The sequence below is a fragment of the Nerophis ophidion genome, linkage group LG13 (assembly GCF_033978795.1).
Source record: "Nerophis ophidion isolate RoL-2023_Sa linkage group LG13, RoL_Noph_v1.0, whole genome shotgun sequence".
Classification (NCBI taxonomy): domain Eukaryota; kingdom Metazoa; phylum Chordata; class Actinopteri; order Syngnathiformes; family Syngnathidae; genus Nerophis; species Nerophis ophidion.
In genome coordinates, this window is record NC_084623.1 from 46,497,464 (window position 1) to 46,518,876 (window position 21,413).

The 21,413-nt window shown below is 39.7% G+C and overlaps 1 protein-coding gene across 1 annotated transcript in view; it reads right to left on the reverse strand.

Moving 5' to 3' along the window:
- Window positions 1-594: 594 nt before the first annotated feature.
- baz1b (bromodomain adjacent to zinc finger domain, 1B) overlaps window positions 595-21,413 on the reverse strand; it is a 33,504-nt gene continuing 12,685 nt past the window's right edge. Inside the window, exons 5-21 of the mRNA XM_061919061.1 lie at window positions 21,047-21,168; window positions 20,701-20,898; window positions 20,426-20,614; window positions 17,400-18,684; window positions 16,128-16,277; window positions 15,884-16,022; window positions 15,664-15,797; window positions 14,088-14,202; window positions 13,891-13,989; window positions 12,742-12,919; window positions 11,053-11,238; window positions 10,774-10,921; window positions 10,511-10,658; window positions 10,262-10,383; window positions 7,148-7,278; window positions 6,957-7,063; window positions 595-2,803 (exon numbers count right to left, since the gene is read on the reverse strand). Coding sequence (XP_061775045.1) covers window positions 1,801-2,803; window positions 6,957-7,063; window positions 7,148-7,278; window positions 10,262-10,383; window positions 10,511-10,658; window positions 10,774-10,921; window positions 11,053-11,238; window positions 12,742-12,919; window positions 13,891-13,989; window positions 14,088-14,202; window positions 15,664-15,797; window positions 15,884-16,022; window positions 16,128-16,277; window positions 17,400-18,684; window positions 20,426-20,614; window positions 20,701-20,898; window positions 21,047-21,168 — 4,454 coding nt within the window. The 3' untranslated portion in view covers window positions 595-1,800. The remainder of the gene's footprint in view (window positions 2,804-6,956; window positions 7,064-7,147; window positions 7,279-10,261; window positions 10,384-10,510; window positions 10,659-10,773; window positions 10,922-11,052; window positions 11,239-12,741; window positions 12,920-13,890; window positions 13,990-14,087; window positions 14,203-15,663; window positions 15,798-15,883; window positions 16,023-16,127; window positions 16,278-17,399; window positions 18,685-20,425; window positions 20,615-20,700; window positions 20,899-21,046; window positions 21,169-21,413) is intronic.

A 21,413-nucleotide genomic window follows, 5' to 3' on the forward strand; every position in this document is an offset into this window, starting at 1 on the left:
TATGAGTACTTAAAGGAAACTAAATGAGCTCAAATATAGCCACAAATGAGGCATAATGATGCGATATGAACATATAGCTAGCCTAAATAGCATGTTAGCATCGATTAGCTTACAGTCATGCAGTGCCCAAATATGTCTGATTAGCACACTTCAAATAAGTCAATAACATCAACAAAACTCACCTTTGTCCATTCATGCACAACGTTATAAGTTTGGTGGACAAAATGAGACGGAAAAAGAAGTGGCATAAAACATGTCTTAGAAAGTCAGAGAAACTTATACATGTAAACAAACTAGGGTGAGTTCAAGGACCGCCAAAATTAGTAGGACAAAACGGTGCTTGCCAAATACTCGAATCAGTGAAGCATGTTTAATATAAACCGTGTGCTTTGTAGCAATTAGGGAGGTTTGTGTCATGTTTGTCCTCCTACAGAAACCATATTAAAACAAAAGATATGTTTTTTCCCCCCTCATCTTTTCCATTTTTTATATATTTTTGAAAAAGCTCCAGAAAGCCACTAGGGCGGCGCTAAAGACCCCTGCACTATACCTATATATACACATTTACATATATATATAAAAAACAAACAAATCCAAATTTTACTCATAATCTTTATTGGAAAATCTTGTCATGTCAATACTCCAGAAACCTGTCTAAACTATAAATATATGTATAAAAAGGGTGGGTAAGCGACATTTACAGTTAAAGACAGGTGTCATCTTGGGGAGTCAAATTCCACTCTTTTGTTGCACAAATGATGCAATTGAGATTTTTGACATCATTGCATTATGGATGAAGGAAACAAACACAGGATGCACACTGGAGGACTAAAGGCTTGCTTCCGTCTCCTCTTGTTTGGCGTTAAGTACCAGCAGTTGACACTGAAATACTGCTCAAATCAAGAGAAGAGCGCCACCTGGCGAGCCAGAAAAGACACAGCAAGACAACCACTACTTGTTTATAACTAATCATCACTGAGGTGTTCTTTACAAAAATGTGACACAATTGACTTCCTGCCAGGTTTGATAGCTTTTTTTTTTTATACATGTTCTTACAAATAAGAGAGCCCTGATTAAACATTTACAAAAACGAAAAAAAAAAATTGTGCAAAAAATATAAACTATTCAAAAAAATACCCTTTTAGATAACAAACTTTTGTTGTTTAAAACATGGTTGTACAAATGTTTATGCACATTACTTCCGCAAAAAGTGGTCCTGCGGCTGCTGGCATGTTTGGTACATTATTCCACAAAATAGTGCCCTCCATTTTTGAGGTACTAGTGTGTTTTTTGTTTTTTTGTTTTTACACTGAACTGAGCTTGCTGGTTCAAAAATCACGACACACCCACTGAGTTTTGGGAGAGTTTACAGAAGTTGCATCTGATGTGGTCACATACACAGAACCTATGTTTCATGGTATTGTACATCATCTAGAAGTGTTCATGAGGTCCTAACTACACGGGCATCGTCTTTTTTCCATCTACCGAGGAGACGGGAGTTGGGAAGGCTCACGGAAGTCATGTGAAAAGAATCCAAGTGCACTTCCATGCTACCGTCTGCAGGAGAGTAAGAAGGTGCACTGAGCTGCGTTTGCTCGTGTCTAAGAGCTCGGAGGACCTCTCCGTGGTGGCAACGGGGACAAAAAAGGAAAACACCAATCATACATGTTACAAATATAAATCACTTTTCTCTCGGTATCTTTCAAAAAAATATGAACAGAAATTTAAAAAGGAGAAAAGGTTTTGCTTCCCAGCTTAAAGTTGGTAGGCAGTCTGTTCACTAAGCAAAAAAAAAAAGCTTCATGAGCGTTTCTGTCTTTTGGAATGTCGCTGCCTCGGCCGCTCTTCATCACTGCTGGCGCGGTCAGCTTCTGCCCCGCCCCCCCGCTGGCGAGTACTGCGAGTGTTCTGCTCGCCATCGCTGGCCTGATCCCGGTCATCCTTCCCGCTTGCTTTGAAAGAGGTCCTCTTACTTCTTCTCTTACCAGCATCCTCCTCATCTTCACTTTCCACATTCTGACCGCTCCGTTTGCTTCTGCTTTTCGGTGTATTTGATTTATTCCGAACTCTCTTCTGCGGCGCTCTCTCCTCTTCTTCTTCTCCCTCCTCCTCTTCACTTTCCATATTCTGACCGCTCCGTTTGCTACTGCTTTTCCTTGTATTTGATTTGTTATTCCGAACCCTCTTCTGCGGCGCTCTCTCCTCTTCTTCTTCTTCTCCTTCCTCATCTTCGCTTTCCACATTCTGACCTCGCCGTTTGCTGCTGCTTTTCTTTGTATTTGATTTGTTATTCCGTACTCTCTTCTGCGGCGCTTTCTCCTCTTCTTCTTCTCCCTCCTCATCTTCGCTTTCCACATTCTGACCTCGCCGTCTACTACTGCTTTTCTTTGTATTCGATTTCTTATCCTGAACCCTCTTCTGCGGCACTCTCTCCTCCTCTTCTTTGTTTTCTTCTTCTTCTTCTTCTTCTTCTTCTTCTTCTTCTTCCTGCTCCTCATCCTCTGATGACGCTGGAGCTTGAATGATGCGTTTGCGTGTGCGACGCCTGAGGTAACTGAGGCCAGGGACCAGTTTCTGGAGCAGCTCGGTGAAGGCCTGCTCGGTCTTGGCCATGCAGGAGAGCACGGCGCTGCCCGGCTGGTTGTACTCCTCTGCGTTGGAGAAGACCAACTTCATGTCCTCCAGGAAGTCTTGGGCGTGACGATACGCACTTTGGCTGAACTTGCTCTGCATAGTCTGGAAATCCATGGGCTGGGTGATGATGTCCAGATAGTCCTCTGCCTCCTCTGGAGACACGGGTTCCCTGGAGAAGATTTAACGGAGCAATTAGGACCAAATCAACCGCACGTGTTTGAGAATCCAAAAAATTGTTATTTCATTTTAGCAGAGGTGGGTAGAGTAGCCAGAAATTGTACTCAAGTAAGAGTACTGTTACTTTAGAGATGTATTACTCAAGTAAAAGTAAGGAGTAGTCACCCAAATATTTACTTGAGTTACTCAAGTACTGAGTAACTAATGAGTAAACTGTTTGTTTAATGACGGCAACAAGTAATGCACAAAAACATAAAAATAGCAATGAACAAATTCAGCGCCAGGGATATCTATTAAGCAACTAAAACAATAATATACATTAAATAATATATATTTGGTTTTACACTGTATTGAAAAAAAAAATGAAAATGAATTTTACCTTTGCAACCCCATTATACTATTGGCTAAGTTTTATGTTCATAAATTTAAGTTTCTCAATACCCAACCTGTTTTTTGTGCCTTTAAAAAACACTTAGAACTCTACATTAAAACACTCTACCTCTAACAACCAAAAAGCTGTGAAAAAGATGATGCTGTTTTCCAAATTTAAGTTCTTTACTGAGATTGAGTGAGCCTATGGTTTTGAACTTTGTTTACTTTATATATATATATTTTTTGCTTTCTATTTTACTTACTTTGAATTTACAACCCTCTGACGCTGTTTTGTACGGTTTTTATACTGTTTTGTACTGACTTTGATTATTATTTTCAACTGTTTGTAAATGTTGAAATTTATAAATAAAGGTTTATATAAAAAAGTGTGCAGTTAATCATGTGACCGCCTGGCTCTGTTTGATTGGTAAAACGGAGTCAAACGTCACCAGTGACTGCATTTGATTGGTGAAACGCAGGCATGTGATAGCTCCTACTTTGAAGGTCTGTCTGACAAAACAAACAAAGCGTGCATTAACAGATCGATGACAGTCAGTAGCGATTAGCGAGCTGAATGTAGATAAATGGAGCGGAGTAAAAGTAGCGTTTCTTCTCTATATATATACTCAAGTAAAAGTAAAAGTATGTTGCATTAAAACTACTCTTAGAAGAAGATTTTATCCCAAAAGTTACTCAAGTAGATGTAACGCAGTAAATGTAGCTCATTACTACCCACCTCTGCATTTTAGGAATACCAAAAGTATTTGGCCACCCATCCAAATGATCAGAATCAGGTGTTCTAATCACTTGGCCCGGCTACAGGTGTATAAAATAAAGCACTCGGGCATGGAGACTGTTTCTACAAACTTTTGTGAAAGAATAGGCCGAGATTTCCAGTGTGGAACTGTCTTCGGATGCCACCTGTGCAACAAATCCAGTCGTGAAATTTCCTCGCTCCTAAATATTCCAAAGTTAACTGTTGGCTTTATCATAAGAAAATGGAAGGGTTTGGGAACAACAGCAACTCAGCCATGAAGTGGTAGGCCGCGTAAATTGACAAGAGAGGGGTCAGCGGATGCTGAAGCGCATAGTGCAAAGACTTTCTGCAGTCAGTTGCTACAGAGCTCCAAACATCATGTGACCTTCCAATTAGCCCACGTACAGTACGCAGAGCGCTTCATGGAATTGGTTTCCATGGCCGATCAGCCGCATCTAAGCCATACATCACCAAGTCCAATGCAAAGCCTGGGATGCCGTGGTGTGAAGCACGTCGCCACTGGACTCTAGAGCAATGGAGACGCCTTCTCTGGACTGATCTGTCACACTTTTCCATCTGGCAATCTGATGCACGAGTCTGGGTTTGGAGGTTGCCAGGAGAACGGTACATTTCGGACTGCATTGTGCCGAGTGTGAAATTTGGTGGAGGAGGAATTATGGTGGGGTCTTGTTTTTCAGGAGTTGGCCTTGGGCCCCTAGTTCCAATGAAAGGAACTTTGAATGCTCCTAGATACCAAAATAATTTTGGACAATTCCATGCTCCCAACCTTGTGGGAACAGTTTGGAGCGGGTCCCTTCCTCTTCCTACATGACTGTGCACCAGTGCACAAAGCAAGGTCCATAAAGACATGGATGACAGAGTCTGGAGTGGATGAACTTGACTGGCCTGCACAGAGTCCTGACCTGAACCCAATAGAACACCTTTGGGATGAATTAGAACAGAGACTGAGAGCCAGGCCTTAGCGACCGACATCAGTGTGTGACCTCACCAAGGCGCTTTTGGAAGAATGGTAGAAAATCCCTATAGACAGCCTTCCTAGAATATTTGAAGCTGTAATAGCTGCAAAGTGTGGACCAACATCATATTGAACCCTATTGGTTAGGAATGGGATGTCACTTCAAGTTCATATGTGAGTCAAGGCAGGTGGCCAAATACTTTTGGCAATACAGTGTAGATACTTGCACAAATCATGTAGAGATTTGACATAACATTGTAGGCCTAATGAATCAAGCTTGTCTGCTTCCAAAGTAAAGGGAAATGCAGTACTTTTTGAACTATAAGTCACTACTTTTTTCCTACACTAATAAATCTTGTGGTGCAGCTAATTTTTCTTCACTGGCAACCATAATGCAAAGAGTCAAAAAAAAAAAACAACTAAACAAGTAAAGACACTGAATGTATTACTGTTTGTGATGTGGCGCCATCTTTTGGATGACTTTACTCACTGCAGGTGATGTATTGCCCTTCATTTTGGACTGAGCTTTCCACCGTAGTACAATTACCGTTTTGCAGCTAATGGGTTCATGACGAAGACTTCTGTTTTGTTTGATCAGCTGTTTTACTGCCGTGTAAAAAGGGGTCCTATTATGATTTTTTTTCCTACACTTAAAACACTTCCTTGTCGTCTACGTAACATTAATGGTGGTTCTTTGGTCAGCATTTTGCATATATTATGTTTTACGGACCATGACGTGATGTCAAGCTGCTTTCTGATCGTCTCTTCAGGATACAGCGTTTAGTGGGCGGGTCTTATTTTCATGGCTCCATTTCTACAGCGTCTTTTCACCCGTCATCTTTGTTGTACTGGTAGTTTTTAGTGCTTCAATAGCGAGTGTATTGACAGATTACTTAGGACAGTGTTTTTCAACCACTGTGCCGTGAGATACAGTCTGGTGTGCCATGGAATATTATCCAATCTCACCTATTTGGGTTAAAACTATTTTTTGCAATCCACTAATTATAGTCTGCAAATTATGTGTTGTTGTTCAGTATCGGTGCTGAATAGAGCTCGGCAGAGTAACTATGTTATATTCTTTCAAATCAATAGGTAGCTAATTGCTTACTAGATGTCGGAAACAGCGGGAGCCAGAATGCAGGTAAAAAGGTGCTTAAACCAAAAATAAACAAAAGGTTAGTGCCCCTAAGAAAAGGCATTTAAGCTTAGGGAAGGCTATGCAGAACGAAGCTAAAACTGAACTGGCTACTAAGTAAACAAAAATAGAAAGCTGGACGACAGCAAAGACTTACTGTGGAGCAAAGACGGCGTCCAAAATGTACATCCGAAAATGACATGACGATCAACAATGTTCCCACAAAGAATGATTAAAAACAACTGAAATATTCTTGATTGCTAAAACAAAGCATACGTGGGACATATCGCTCAAACGAAGACATGAAACTGCTACAGGAAAATACCAAAAAAAGAGAAGACAACACCAAAATAGGAGCGCAAGACAAGAACTAAAACACTACACACAGGAAAACACCCAAAAACTCAATAAAAATCCAGGTGTGATGTGACATGATTTGAGACAAGAGCTATAGTGATGCATGCTTGGTTATTGTTTAAAGTTATATCTAACAATTGCGACGACGACTTTTTACTGTCAACTGAGTTTTTTTTTTTTAATGATTTCTGATGGTGGTGTGCCTGCAGATTTTTTCAGTGGAAAAAAATGTCCCTTGGCTCAAAAAAAAGTTGAAAAACACTGACTTCGGAACTATACACTACTTTATACTAGAAATGGCATTAACAGAGGATGAATGCATAATGCAGTCTAAGCATAACCAGAATTAGAACATGCACAAAGCACACTGGGTCATAAAGTGCACTGTTGATTTTTGAGAAAATCAAATGATTTTAAGTGCACCTTATAGTACGAACAATATGGTAAGTATCGAGCATCTTAGAAATTCAAAGGTATTCGTATCGACTACTGAAATTCTCATAACTTGACTAGCCTAAGTTCTTTTGTGTAAAAAAAGATCCACTCACCTAAAAGGCCAACTGTAACGGAACTTTGTCAGTTTCTTGAGGATTTCCTCACACTTCTCCATCTCTCGCACCTGTCTGCGCACTCCTGACTGGGAAGTCTGACGCACCTGCAGAAAACAACACGCAGGCAACGTTTAAATAGCCACAAAAAGTACACACCTGCACAATTAACGAACCAGTTGGTTTCTTACCAGTTCATCTATGTCTGCAGGGATGTTGGGACCAGTCCTCTGCTTGCTGCTCTGACTGCTTGAGGACGATTTCTTTTTAGATTTACTTTTAGAACTTTTTGAGGACTGCTTACTTTTCTTCCTGGATCTCACTGTTGAGCAAAAAACAAAAGATGAAGACAGAAAAAACATTACTGTTATGATCGATTAACGTATTTTTCAGACTATAAATCGCAGTTTTTTTCATAGTTTGGCCAGGGGTGCAATACTCAGGAGCGACTTATGTGTGAAATTATTAACACATTACCGTAAAATATCAAATAATATTATTTAGCTCATTCACGTAAGAGACTAGACGATTAAGATTTCATCGGATTTAGCAATTAGGAGGGACATTTTGGTAAACGTATAGCATATTCTATATGTTATAGTTATTTGAATGACTCTTACCATAATATGTTACATTAACATACCAGGCACCTTCTCGGTTGGTTATTTATGCGTCATATAACGTACACTTATTCAACCTGCTGTTCACTATTCTTTATTCATTTTAAATTGCCTTTCAAATGTCTATTCTTGGTGTTGGGTTTTATCAAACAAATTTCCCCCAAAAATGCGACTTATATATGTTTTTTTCCTTGTTTATTATGCATTTTCGGCAGGTGCGACTTATACTCCGGAGCGATTTATACTCCGAAAAATATGGTAAATATGAAAAAAAAAATCACCAATTTCACAGAAAAACGTTTTGATCAGTGCAAGACTACAAAACATAGCTCACTGTCGCATATGAATATTAAACACCCTTGCATCAATCTGATATTTTCAAACTATGAGACACCCCAACTCGCTCCATCTAGTGCAGGAGTGGGTGACACAAGAGCTATTTTTGGGAAGCAGCAATTATTTTTTAGAAGGCCCCTGGCACATTCTATAAAGTACTATTCCTGAGGAAAAAAACTAAAATTTAAACAAAAAAGCAAAGTGATGTAAAGCAACAGGAAACACTTTTAGGTGTTGACACCAATAACACAAAGCTGAAATGCAGGCTTGTGTTTTTTTTCTTAAAATAACAAATTGTGTTCAATAGTCCCTCATTTATTACGGTTAATTGGTTCAGGGTCAAACCATGAGAAACAAATCTCCTCGAAGTAGGAAATATTAATTATAGATGGAATATTTTCATAGTTAAATCATATACAACTTGTTTATGACTTTTTAAATATGTTTTTATTGTATGAGAGCCTTCTACACATGGAATACCACCTTTTAGTCACCTTTGTACTTGTTAAATCCAACATAATAACCATAATACAAACATTAGACATATGTACTATAATGACTTTAGGAGCCCTCATCTCATCTAATGCCAATATTACTGTAGATTTGATATTTTCAGTTCATTTAGAAAAATTTGTGCTTCAAAATACTTAATTGAGGGCAAAAATACATGTCACATACTAAAAAAACAATCTGCAAAAGAGTGAACCTACAAACTTAAAAGCGCAATGTGGCCTGGGTCAACTGTATTGTACTGATATTTACAATTAAATATATCATAGGCTCCAGCGACCCCCTGTTACCCCAAATGGGACAAGCGGTAGAAAATGAATGGGGCCCTGCATCATTTGATATTTCAGTATGCGACCATCAGTAGACAAAGTTTGTACACCGCTGATCTAGTAGTACAAAGGAAAAGCGTTTATCAAAATACAGGCAAACGCATATTTGCATGAAATAATTGCAGGAATACACATTTAATAACCTTTTTTGGGGGGTTAAAGAATATAACTTAGGTACCCCAGCTTTAATATTTGCATGAAACAATTGCAGAAATACACATTTAATAACCTTTTTTGGGGGGTTAAAGATAATATCCAGCTTTAGAACTCCAGTTTATCTGACACTTATTATATGTAAGTGTATTTGCTGCCATTGTTTGGATTAAAGAGGAGGAAAGAGAGTTGCCCTCAGCACAGAGCGATGGGAGAGAGGTGTATGGTCAGAGAGTATTTGGGCCTGTATGTGTGTGTTTTGTCTCGTCTTGTCTCATAGTAACAGTGGTACTATCGTATTGTTTGTGTACAGGAGTTTTTTCTTGTTTTTGTTTATATAGTATTGTTCTTGTATTATATTGCTTGTTAAATGTGGAATGAGTGAGAGGGGTTGGGATATTATAAGCATCTTCCACTACCTACAGTTTGGGTCTGCTAGCTTCATCTTGGCCTTCCAGCTGCCACAGCCTGCATCTATCCTATCCCCAGCTTGACCTCTCACTGCCTTCAGACTGGATCTGCTAGCTTCATCTTGGCCTTCCATCTGCCACAGCCTGGATCTATCCTAGCCCCAGCTTGACCTCTCACTGCCTTCAGACTGGATCTGCTAGCTTCATCTTGGCCTTCCATCTGCCACAGCCTGGATCTATCCTATCCCCAGCTTGACCTCTCACTGCCTTCAGACTGGATCTGCTAGCTTCATCTTGGCCTTCCATCTGCCACAGCCTGGATCCATGCTAGCCTCAGACTGACTAAGGCTTGGCCTCTGCTAGCCTTAGCTTGGCCTTCCAACTGTTGTAGCCTGGACATCTGAACTTTGATTATTGGACCTGGGTAAGTAGTAAAACAATTTAACAATGACTTTGACAAAAGCTCTCTGTTTGATGTTGGTGCTTTTTCCTCGACTTGTTTTCTGCAATTGTAGTGGGGTACTTGACCAGGTGCTCCACCAACCTTTAACTCTGCCAAATGCAATAACAATCACCTGGTCCTTTGAAACTACAGCATTTACACAAATGTTAATGATATCCACATGGGGGTCAGTGCTAAATAATTCTAACCAGCTTCAGTTATGAATAAATTTTTGTGTTAAACAGATGTTTTTCTCCTTCTGAAATTACTCATTTTGACATTGTGAAGCCAAGTAATGTCAGTAGGTTACCTTCATCCAACCCCTTTTCAAGCCTTGCACAAATATCTCTGCCAAAATGTAAAAAAAACAAACAGTGTTTTGTTGTACTGTGCAGGTTTGAAATTAACATTTCAATTTAATTTAATATAAATATATGCATAGAAGATCCTGACACTGAGTTGTTCATTAGACGACAGAATAATGATAATGAATGATGACACTCACAGCTGTGGCCCATAGACTTGTATTCAGACTCTTCCTCGTCATCATCCTCTTCGTCAGAGTCCTCCTCTTCAGACTCCTCCTGATCATCATCATCTTCCTCATCGCTGTCTTGTTTATAATCTCTGAGGATCAGAATTTTACTCTTTTGATCTTTTTCCACTGTAGTTTTGATTAAGTGGCACTGGACTGAAAAGGATCTATGGCACCGCATCAACAAGACTGTCACTGCTTGTTGATGAAAACACTTACCTTGAGCGTGTGCCACGTCTGGCCACTGTCGGCTGACAGGCCGGACATAACCACTCTCCTTCAGGTATACGGTGCAGCACAGGTCTCAGACAGAACAGGTGGAAGGCCTTGTTACATTCATCACAGAGGATATGTTTCTCATCATCCCCTGAAAGAACACCGAAGAGTTCACTTTGAGACCACACTATATTTGTTTATTATTCAAATAGGGGACAAGTCTATCTTATCACTAGTCTCAAATGATTCTACTGACAATACGTTACCTTTTTTCCGACAGACTTTGCAACGGGCGTTCTCTGCAGACATGTCCCACTTTATGCAGGCATCCAACATTCCCAGCAACACGTGCATGCGGGAGAAGGTCTGGGCCTCTTGGATGGCTGTCTTCCACTTCTCTACTGCCGTTGCAACCTAAGGGGATTCATTTTACGTGAACAATGGTTAAAATTTTCCAAATACTGGGCAACATTTTCATGTTGAAGCAGCAAAAATGTTATTAAACCTAAGATAATTCCACTGTCTAGGCATATTTTCATACACACCTTGGCCTCTTCTATTAGTTTCTTTTCTTCGTCCACCTCCTCAGCTTTGTTGTTTTCTTCCCCTGCTTGCTTTTTCTTCTTTTTCTGCTTCGGGGCCATGAATCCTTGCAGAAACTTCTTGATCACACATGCCTGAATTGTAATGATACTCTCTCCTAATTCTTTCAGGGTGTCCATTGTCTCCAGCTGTGGACAGGAAGCAAAGGGCAGTTAGGAAGGAGTCATACAATCTACACAATTGGACTTTTTCACTTGCACGAAAGGACAAAATGAGAACTCTACAGCATAACAGTAGTTTACGAAAAAAAATATTGGGGACTTCATTGAATTACAAAGTCACTTAATACCGTTTTTTCCTATGCGGACTTGTTTTGTTTTGCTGAGGAATTGTAAGTTTATTTGTATTTTGTGCTAAAAACAGGTTGGGGTTAGTGCGTCTGCCTCACAATACGAAGGTCCTGAGTAGTCCTGGGTTCAATCCCAAGCTCGGGATCTTTCTGTGTGGAGTTTGCATGTCCTCCCCGTGAATGGGTGGGTTCCCTCCGGGTAGTCCGGCTTCCTCCCACTTCCAAAGACATGCACCTGGGGATAGGTTGATTGGCAACTACTGTGTGAATGTGAGTGTGAATGTTGTCTATCTATCTGTGTTGGCCCTGCGATGGAGGTGGCTACTTGTCCAGGGTGTACACCACCTTCCGCCCGATTGTAGCTGAGATAGGCGCCAGCGCCCCCTGCGACCTCAAAGGGGAATAAGAGGTAGGAAATGGATGGATGGATGGAACAGGTTTTTATTTCGTTTTTTTTTTTTTTAAATAACTGCCAGTCGCTCTAATTTATTCACAGGCGTTTTAAATTCATCTTGCGAATGCTTTAGGCGTGTGCTAACTAACAATAAGGACGACTACTTCATACAGAAATATTTATGAAATAGGCTGCTCAGTTGTCCCGATAACATTTTGGTACCTTTACCAAATTTGATACTTCTCAAAATAAAGAGGACCACAAACAAAAGTCATCATTAGCTTCCTTTTAACAGAAAATCCTATAATAAATAAAAGTTGTTTCTTATTTTACTCAAATAACAATTTTAGAATATTAAAATGAAAATTAAAAGGCATTAAAAACACTGGGTTTTTTTTTTTTTCTCCCAAAGAACAATTTACAATTTTATATATTGTTGCTTGCCATTTACTGGTCGTGATGACTCGCTTATTTTAGTTGCTGTCCGGAAAAACGCAAGAGTGTGACGTCACTGAAAAATGTATTTTTTGCGTCAAGTTATGGTTGATTTTTGTCAACGTCGTCTAATCGTCGTGTTCCTATACATAACTATGCTTGTTTGTTATATGGGGCATAGTTTATGTGCTCAAACCTGAAGAGGAAGGGATATAATACAACACTTCAATTTTTTTTTACAACTTCTAGGCTGCAGCCAAAGGTTGCAAACAGCCCCTTTAACTGCTCATCTCAACAAAAGAGCAACAAGTGGCATTGCACCTGTGCATTCAATTAATTTCAACTAAACAATTTCAGGGCATTTAGTGCTTTAAGCTAGGCCCTGGTTCCTTGTTGAGCTGCATATTTTGATATTCATCATTGATCCACTTATTAGGCAGCACAGTTTGTTTTGACTAACCAAAGCAAAGCGAACGTGTGAACTGCAGTGATGGACACTTTAAACCTGCTTACCTGATCTTCAATGTCCGCGTCGTCATCAAAGTACCCCAGACCACCCTTCAGGAGGCGTGAGGCTATCTCCTGAATATCACTGCGTAGATATTTCAGCAGCTCTGTGTCCCCATCGGCGGCCCGAGTGACCACTTTCTCCTTGCGGGTCAGATGAATAGAGTGCATGATGTCCTGGTACCTGTACAAGGAGAAAGAATCAGCATCATATTTACTTTCATTGCTATTGCTTGGTACAGTCCTTTTCAAATAATGGGTCGACGAGAGATGCTGGGGCAAACGCGTGTGACCCCGGAAAACATGCATTATCAGTATTATTCAGTATTATGCGTTGAAGCTGTGACATGCACATTGTAGATAAACATTAATCCTGACTTTTTCCTTTGGATTAAAAAAATTAATAAAAAATCTGCAGTATTCATTCCTGTTTCATAGGTTACGTTGTTTTGTATAGTGTGCTCTGAGTTAAAGTTGCTGATAAATTTGAATGTATTTGTTATTTCATTTTATTTTTAATAACGAATGGTTCATGTGGGTCATTTTTTTTTTCACAGGTTGATTAGGATTTTTTTTGTAATGTCATGCAAATTGCTGCAATTTAAATCTTTTCTGTAACACCTAAAACAATGTTAAGTTATTTCTTGTTGTAAGTTGATTCATATTTATTTTTTTAATGTTAATAGGGACAATATTATGCAGAGGTGTTTTTTGAATAACAATTTTATACAAAAATGATACCATATGTTGATTGGCATCACTAAATTGGCCCTAGTGTGTGAATGTTGTCTAACTGTGTTGGCCCTGTGATAAGATTGCGACTTGTCCAGGGTGTATCCCGCCTTCCGCCCGAATGCAGCTGAGATAGGCTCCAGCAACCCACGCGACCCCGAATGGGACAAGCGGTATAAAATGGATGGATGCATAGTCGCCGTGGAGAGTTGGTGGGAGGGCGAAATATTAGATTTTTCCTAGTAACTAGTCACTGGCTTGATAACACGGTGTTACAATCTCAAGTGCATTTCATTTTCGAATGTATATTTTTCAACAACGTAGGAAATACCTGGACAGACAGACTGACTAAGACATCAAAACCAAACAGGTTTAGTAGAGACATGTTCTTTTAATTCCATAAGCGTTTATGCATCAACTTACATGTTTTCTATCTTTGCCTTCAGGTCACTCTCTCTGACTCCTTGAGGGTGAAGACTTTCCATTAGTTCCTCCAGTTCTGATGGACTGTCACAGATGAACCTGTTGACAGGATTAAAATATCAGAATTTAGAAAAGAAAGAAAATAATACAGTACTTAAAGCAAAGGGCAAGGAGAAAACCAAATAACCAGCACTAACCAGAGATTTTGTCCTTGCTTAGGAGTTGTATTTTCTATAAAAATGTCTGCTGCTGCCCCCTGGTGGGCCCCGTCATTACTGGTACCATTGATACTCCCGTCATCACCGTCTGTTCCTGCGTACAAAGAAATGTTCGAAATCAGTGATTCTCAAACTGTGGTACGCAGGCTCCATCTTGTGGGATGCGAAAGAAGTATGTAAATACATGGAGTGTCATTGTTGATGGTTGTGCAATGTTACAGTGGCCACAAATACTAAATATACTTGTTGGTTAAATAAAACCTCAGCCATGTTTTTCATGAATACTTAGGACTACTATGCTACTGTATTTTAACTGTTAGTCATTTTTATGGTATTAAAGAGACCCAAGTGTTTTCTGAGGTGGTACTTGGTGAAAAAAACTGAGGACTATTGCTCCAAATCAGGGGTCTGTATCTCGCGGCTTTAGAGCCGTATGAGGCTCTTTAGCGCCGCCCTAGTGGCTCTCTGGAGCTTTTTCAAAAATATATGAAAAAGGGAAATTGTCAGGGGAAAAAACATATTTTTTGTTTTAATATAGTTTCTGTAGGAGGACAAACATGACACAAACCTCCCTAATTGCTATGAAGCACTCTGTTTATATTAAACATGCTTCACTGATTCGAGTATTTGGCGAGTGCTGTTTTGTTCTACTAATTTTGGCGGTCCTTGAACTCACCGCAGTTTGTATACATGTATAACTTTCTCCGACTTTCTAAGACGTGTTTTATGCCACTTCTTTTTCTGTCTCATTTTGTTCACTAAAATTATAACGTTGAGAAAGGAATGCTCAAAGGTGAGTTTTGTGGATGCTATTGACTTATGTGGAGTGCTAATCAGACATATTTGGTCACTGCAGGACTGCAAGCTAATCGATTCCAACATGCTATTAAGGCTAGCTGTATGTACATATTTCATCATTATGCCTCATTTGTAGGTAAAATTTGAGCTCATTTAGTTTCCTTAAAGTCCTCATAATTCAATTTATATCTCATGACACACTATCTGTATGTAATATGGCTTTTCATTTTTTGCGGCTCCAGACGGATTTGTTTTTGTATTTTTGGTCCAATATGGCTCTTTCAACATTTTGGGTTGCCGACACCTGCTCTAAATCATCCAATATCTATACAAAAACACACATTGACATTCCCTATACAATATAATGCCCTAATACCCTACTGTGCAATACTACCCTTCGAGTGCAATACGTCCGTCACCGATTGTTATTTATTACTTCGCTACTCCTGTCTTGCTCTGTATATTGTACAGTATTTGTATTTTGTACTTCTATAGTGTTTTGTATATTGTACAGAATTGCTTATTATTTTCATTGGATAGTAGTCTGTTTATTTCAATTGTTAGTTTTTCCTTTATTACCTCTTATGTCATTTATTTCACCCCATATTTGTTCCCACTACCGCACCTTAAGTTGGAGTCTTTAATCTCGTTATATGCAAATATAATGACAATAAAGTTCATTCTATTCTATTCTATTCTATTCATACATAATTTTTGAAAGGGCGGTATAAAACTTAGTCTTTGTCAGTAGCCTCACCATCGTCATCGTCATCCAACTCAGGTTCAGTTGTTTTTTCCCCAGGCGAAGGAGTGAAGTTGTAGTCTATGTTTTCATTCACCCAGCCTTTCTCAATGTACAACCCAGGAACAACATCAGAGAAAAGCCAGTATCTGGACAGAGATTTTCAATTCAATGAATAATAATTTCAACGGAGTCATTTGTTCTGAATGGAAATTATTTTTCAAGAGGTAATTACCTGTTATGATTCCTGTCGGTACCAAGTGGAGTTCTGCGGAAAACAAGCCTGGCCTTGGTTATACCATCCTTGAAATTCTTTTCTGCTGTAGCTCTTTGTCTGCGCAGTCGCTCTTCTTCAGCCGCCTCCTCCATGCGCTCTAGGTGGTGGTAATACACAAACAAATTAATGGCCAATTAAGATTTTTGTCTGAATAGCAGCAAGGTGTGGTGAGGTAAGGTAAAGTAACATTAGTAAGATTCACCTTTGTTCAGTTTGTCCATCTCCTCCCTTTCTTTCCTGGCTTGTATGCTCATCAGCTGTCTGCTCTTCACTGAGCTGATCAGGTCTACCAGCTCGATCTTTATTTCTTTCTTGATCTCCTTCTTTGGATCGTCCTTTTTCTTCTTATCATCTTAGGTCACGGGAAAACAACCAAGCATTGTTTTAAAAGCAAAAGAGATTGTTTTTGTTTAAAAAAAACAAAAAAACAATATATAAATGTTTGTTTGTCCAGTTCATGTTTCTGTAATGATTAAAACTTAGCAATATTCAATATTTAAGATGCTGTTTATTGTCAATTCTTTAACATGTAACATAAGAACTAAAATTACATTTTCTTAACAATATGGTCCAAAATCGATCGTGATATACAGTATAGTGCAGCCTCTAAATATAAATAAATATATCACAATATACTTGGCATATAATTGATACTAGAAGCTATTAAAATGGGTTAAGATGCTGACATTTACAGTAACAGCATAATTTTCGGGTGTATCATTTTGTCGAATTAATTAATAATCTACTTGCTAATTTGCTGTTCATAGCTGGTTACTTTGTATTCTGACAAGGTTCTCTCTACACTTCTGTCAAAATTAACAGGCACTTATACTTATGTTGTTATGGGGCATCGGTCCAATACCAAGTGGTTACATATTTTCTCACTGTAACCGACAAATACACAGGAGGGCGTAACAATATAAGTGATTAGATATGTGTCCTTTTTTCCTTTTATTACATACAATATCTTTAATAAGTAGAAAACTGCAAAATAACTGGAAAAAAAGCAAAAACTACCAGTGGCTTGTATTTCTTGAGGTTGTAAACATTGACAAAAAAATAAAGATTTTGTGAGAGTAAAAATGATCAATTTGATCATTGTAGGATTGATCATATTCTGATACTATACTTGGCATCGTTATTGTTGATATTTGTATCGGCTTGCCCACCCCCGTTTACATTCGAGAGTTGAAGCTTAGCGGTTTGCTGTGGTTTTTGTATCCTCTGACATTGTGTGGTGTAGCATGTTTAGCGATTCCTCGTCCTCCAGTGATAATACTATTTGCAGGAAATATCGTGTATTTGCCGATTAGTGATTTAGAAGCTGCATTGTGGAGGGACGTTGGCTGCTGGCGAGGATGCGGTCATTAGCTTGTCGCTGTCAAATTTGCAAATGTGTCAACATGGATCATCATGATACAGCGATACTATTAATAACTATCGTTGGTCTGTATCGCACAACACTCCAACTTACCTTTGCCCTCAACCTCTTTCTGCTTCTTCTTCTCGGCCACCTTGCGGTTGACCTCTTTCAACATTGCCAAGCGCTCCTTCCACAGTTCAGCGGTGCGCTGCTGCATGGTCTCCACGTGGTCTTCCACCGAGTAGGTCATGAGGATGCGGTGGCACAGCGCAACGAGCAGGTTGACCTTCTCTTCGGGGCAGAGTTCAAACACCTCAACGGTTTCAAGCTTCTCCAGGAACTCGCTGGTCACCACATCGTCAAAGCAGCTCAAGGCCAAGTCCACAGATCCGTGGCCACTCTCCTCCCCTTGAGCGTCGTTCGGACGCAAACACAGCCTCGCCAGCTCGGACACAGAGTGCAGCGTGAGGGGGATCTCGGATAAGGCGATATCCAGCTCACTGTAGCCCTCGGCCAGTTCGTCCTGCAGCAGCGTCTGGAGCAGTACCACCAGGACACGGTTTAGGTAGTGGAAGCCGGATCGTTCTCCAGCTAATGACTCCATCAGGGCCATGGATGTGATGGGATAATTGTCATCTGGCATCAGCAAGCCAGCATAACAGTGAAGGAATTCCACAACCATTGCAACATCTCCAAAAAGGGTGTTGGGCAGTCCTTCGGGCATGTCAACAAGCTTAAATGTGGGCAGGCTCTTGCCACCTTCAATCTCCTGGTCCTCGTATCGACGTGATTGTTCAATACGGACCAGCATCTCCTTTTCCCGCCTTTCCTTAGCCTTTTCCCGTAGTTTCTCTTTGAGGTCCTCTCGCTTCTTTTTCATCTCTTCTTGTTTCTCCTCTTCACTCATGGCTTCCCAGCGTCTCTTTTGCTCCAGTCTCTCCCAGCGTTTTTCCACCAGCTCTTTTAGCTCATCAGGCAGCCTGCTCCGGTCATCGTGGGACAAGGCCTTTGCAGCTTTGGTGATGAGGCCAGACAGAACGTGCTTTTTGTGTTCTTTGCCCTTGTTCTCCTTGTAGTAGCGAAGAAGGTGGAGAGCTATTGGATGGAGTGGCTTCCCCAATTTAGGTGTGCCCGTGCTACTACTGCGTGCTCGTTTCCTGGGACTGCCAGCAGCAGGGCTCTTAGCTAGGTGCAGCAGCGTCATCTGCTTCATCTTTGATGATTTTACACCAGCTTTACCATCTTTTCGAGAAGCTTTAAAATCATTCTTTCCGTTTTTCCTACCGTCCTTCCTGTCACCAGATTTTCTATTAGAAGGACCGGAGCATTTACCCTCTCCTTTCTTAGGTGTTCCAGAGTTCTTCACCTTTAATGGTGAACTATTCATGGATATTTTCTGTAATAAGGAAGAAAAGACAAAATTAAAGCTTTATTATGAGTAAAAAAATCTACTATTCTTTCGGGGTTATTTTTAACCAAAATATCAATTGACATTTTCATTTTATTTTTAGAAACGTCATAAAAAAAAGGAATGTCCCAATCAGAGTTTATGCTCCCATGAGTGAAATCGGCCAATAGCAAAAATTACTATTTACAACTTATCCTTTGTTGTTTGCTTTCAAATTCATTGTGTGTAGAATTATTTCCTTAGTTTGCAAGCATTACCTAAAATGAAAAATATATATATAAATATAAATGTACAATAAATATATGAATATAGAATAAATATAACGATATAGTCACTCTAGTACACACGTGTCAGTCAAGGCCGGGGGGCCAAATCTGGATCGCCATGTCATTTTTTATGGCCCTTAAACGGCTAGAAATACTACACGTCAATAAAGTACTATATCAGTGTTTATTTTACAGAAAAAATCTCATGACTGAGTTGCAAGTTTTTTATTGTAAAATATACAGATTTATTTTTTACTGTCTCTTTAAAAATATATATATATATCAATCAAATGTATAGGCCAATTCATAGATTAACTGTTACACGTGGCCCTCTGAGGGCAGCCATAACTGCAATGTGGCCCCTCAATGAGAACAACTTTGAGGGGCCAACTGCCTTAGTATCAATCTTAACTTGATACTACCCTTGGTATTAATGCTATTTATGGATTATTTTTACGTGTTGGCCTGACAGTGGTCGCTTGACAGCAACCAAGCACTTGTCACTGCAATTGTTATTTTACTGTATTATCCCACTCGCTAATTCTTATTCATCTCTTTGTCAATTTTCTATTAACATTTGCTTACTTTCTGCTGCGAAGCGGTGCCATTTACACTTCTAAAAGTTTACGAAGCACTTATTTCTTGATGTTTCAAGGTAGCTTAGCAGATAGATTAGCTATTAGCTTGCCTGCTCCTGCTTTGCATAAATTTAGACTGTTTACGCCGTTTCCTGAGCGCCTCTTTAGGATGCGCTATTTTGTGGGTGGACTTAATGTACTGCCTCCATTTCAAATGTGTCTTTACCCCACCATCTTTGTTGTAGATTTTAGCGTTTCCACAGCGAGTCTAATGACAGATATAAGTGAAAACTATACACTCTTTTGTATTAAAAATGGCAACAACTGAGGACGTGTGTCCATGTACGACCTAGTCTGTCATACAACAAAAGGACAGCGAAAAATAAGGAACTTGTTGAAAACAGCTATGACTACAGTGGCGGACGCGAACAAGGCACTCCAGGTAAATTTATTCCATACTTCCAATTTGTGACGTCAACGATTGTGCACATTCCAAACAGCTTGTTGTTTGGCGGAAGTAGGAAGGTAGGCAAGATTACTTTATAAATATCCCCGCAATACCTCCACGGTTTGATTTCAAATTTTCGGGACTTATGCAGATCCCAAATACACGACAGCATGTACTAATGAGTAAGAAAAGTTGGTTTTGCATTTTTACAACTGCAGTTTATTTGCCGTAATTAAAGATTTAGAGGACCACATTTATGGAGATAAATAGTTCGCTGCGAGCCAAATTTTCAGTAGCTAATTCTTCCAGTAAGAAATCTGAGTATCCAAAAAAGGAATCAATGTTTAAAAATTTTAATAAATTCTGGGAAAATCACCTGATTGCCAACCCTACAACTGACAGACCAAACTGTATCTTAATATTTACATGTAGCCTACCTGGATATGGCCCCAGATGGTAGGACTTAGTGGCGCCCCCAGGGCATCTTTCTTGTTTCCCCTTTTCTTCTCTCCTTTATCATTTCCTGAATCCTCTCCCGGTGTGCCAAGGGACTTCTGCCTCTTTCTAGGTTTACCCTCCGAGGACGACAAGCTCTTGCGCTTAACAGAGGGATTCGCAGCTAAAAACTTTAACAACAGTAAAGGAGTATTAGTTGGGCGGATCTAATTAACAGGCACATGGACATATCCCTTTATAATTACATGTGCAATACCTTGTGTGGGTCAAGAAGAAAGTCGCTGAATTTACTGGGGAGATTGAACTTCTTCACCAGTTCATCTTCAACAACCCAGGGCGCACTCTCTCCCATGCCCAGCCTCTGAGCATAATGTCTGATAAAGTAGCGGATGATCTCTTTGGTTGGAGGGCGCTCTGTTCTGTAAAGGCTGTCTGCTGGCACATCACTAATCACCTGTGGCATCGGTCAGAGGGACTAGAGTCATTTCCTTTTTATATCCATCAACAACAACCTCAGAGTCATTTTAGAGCAAAATGTAGGGATTTTAAAAAGAAGACATTGCTATGTCTTGGCTCACATGAAAAAAAAAAAGGATACTAACCTTGTCCTCATTGACCAGCTTGACGTCATACTTATGAGGAAGGAATTTGGGTATCACCCACTTCCTCTTCTCTTCCTTTGCGGCAGTGGGCAGTTTTCTTGGTGAACGTCGTGCTCGATCACCTTAAAGACAACAAAGGAATGTCATTTGTTAACATAAATTGTATTTATTCAGAAGTGAATACAATGCAGAAGGTTGATACAGTAATTACAATTATTACATACACCCGAGTTTCAGGCCTAAACTTTCAAAAAAAGGTCTCGGTTTTAGCACGATTGTATTTGATTCTTGTTTTTGTGAGTACAGCTTCAAAATAAGCCACTGTAGAGCGAAATCAAGATGTAGCACACAGTGAAAATGTCATCAG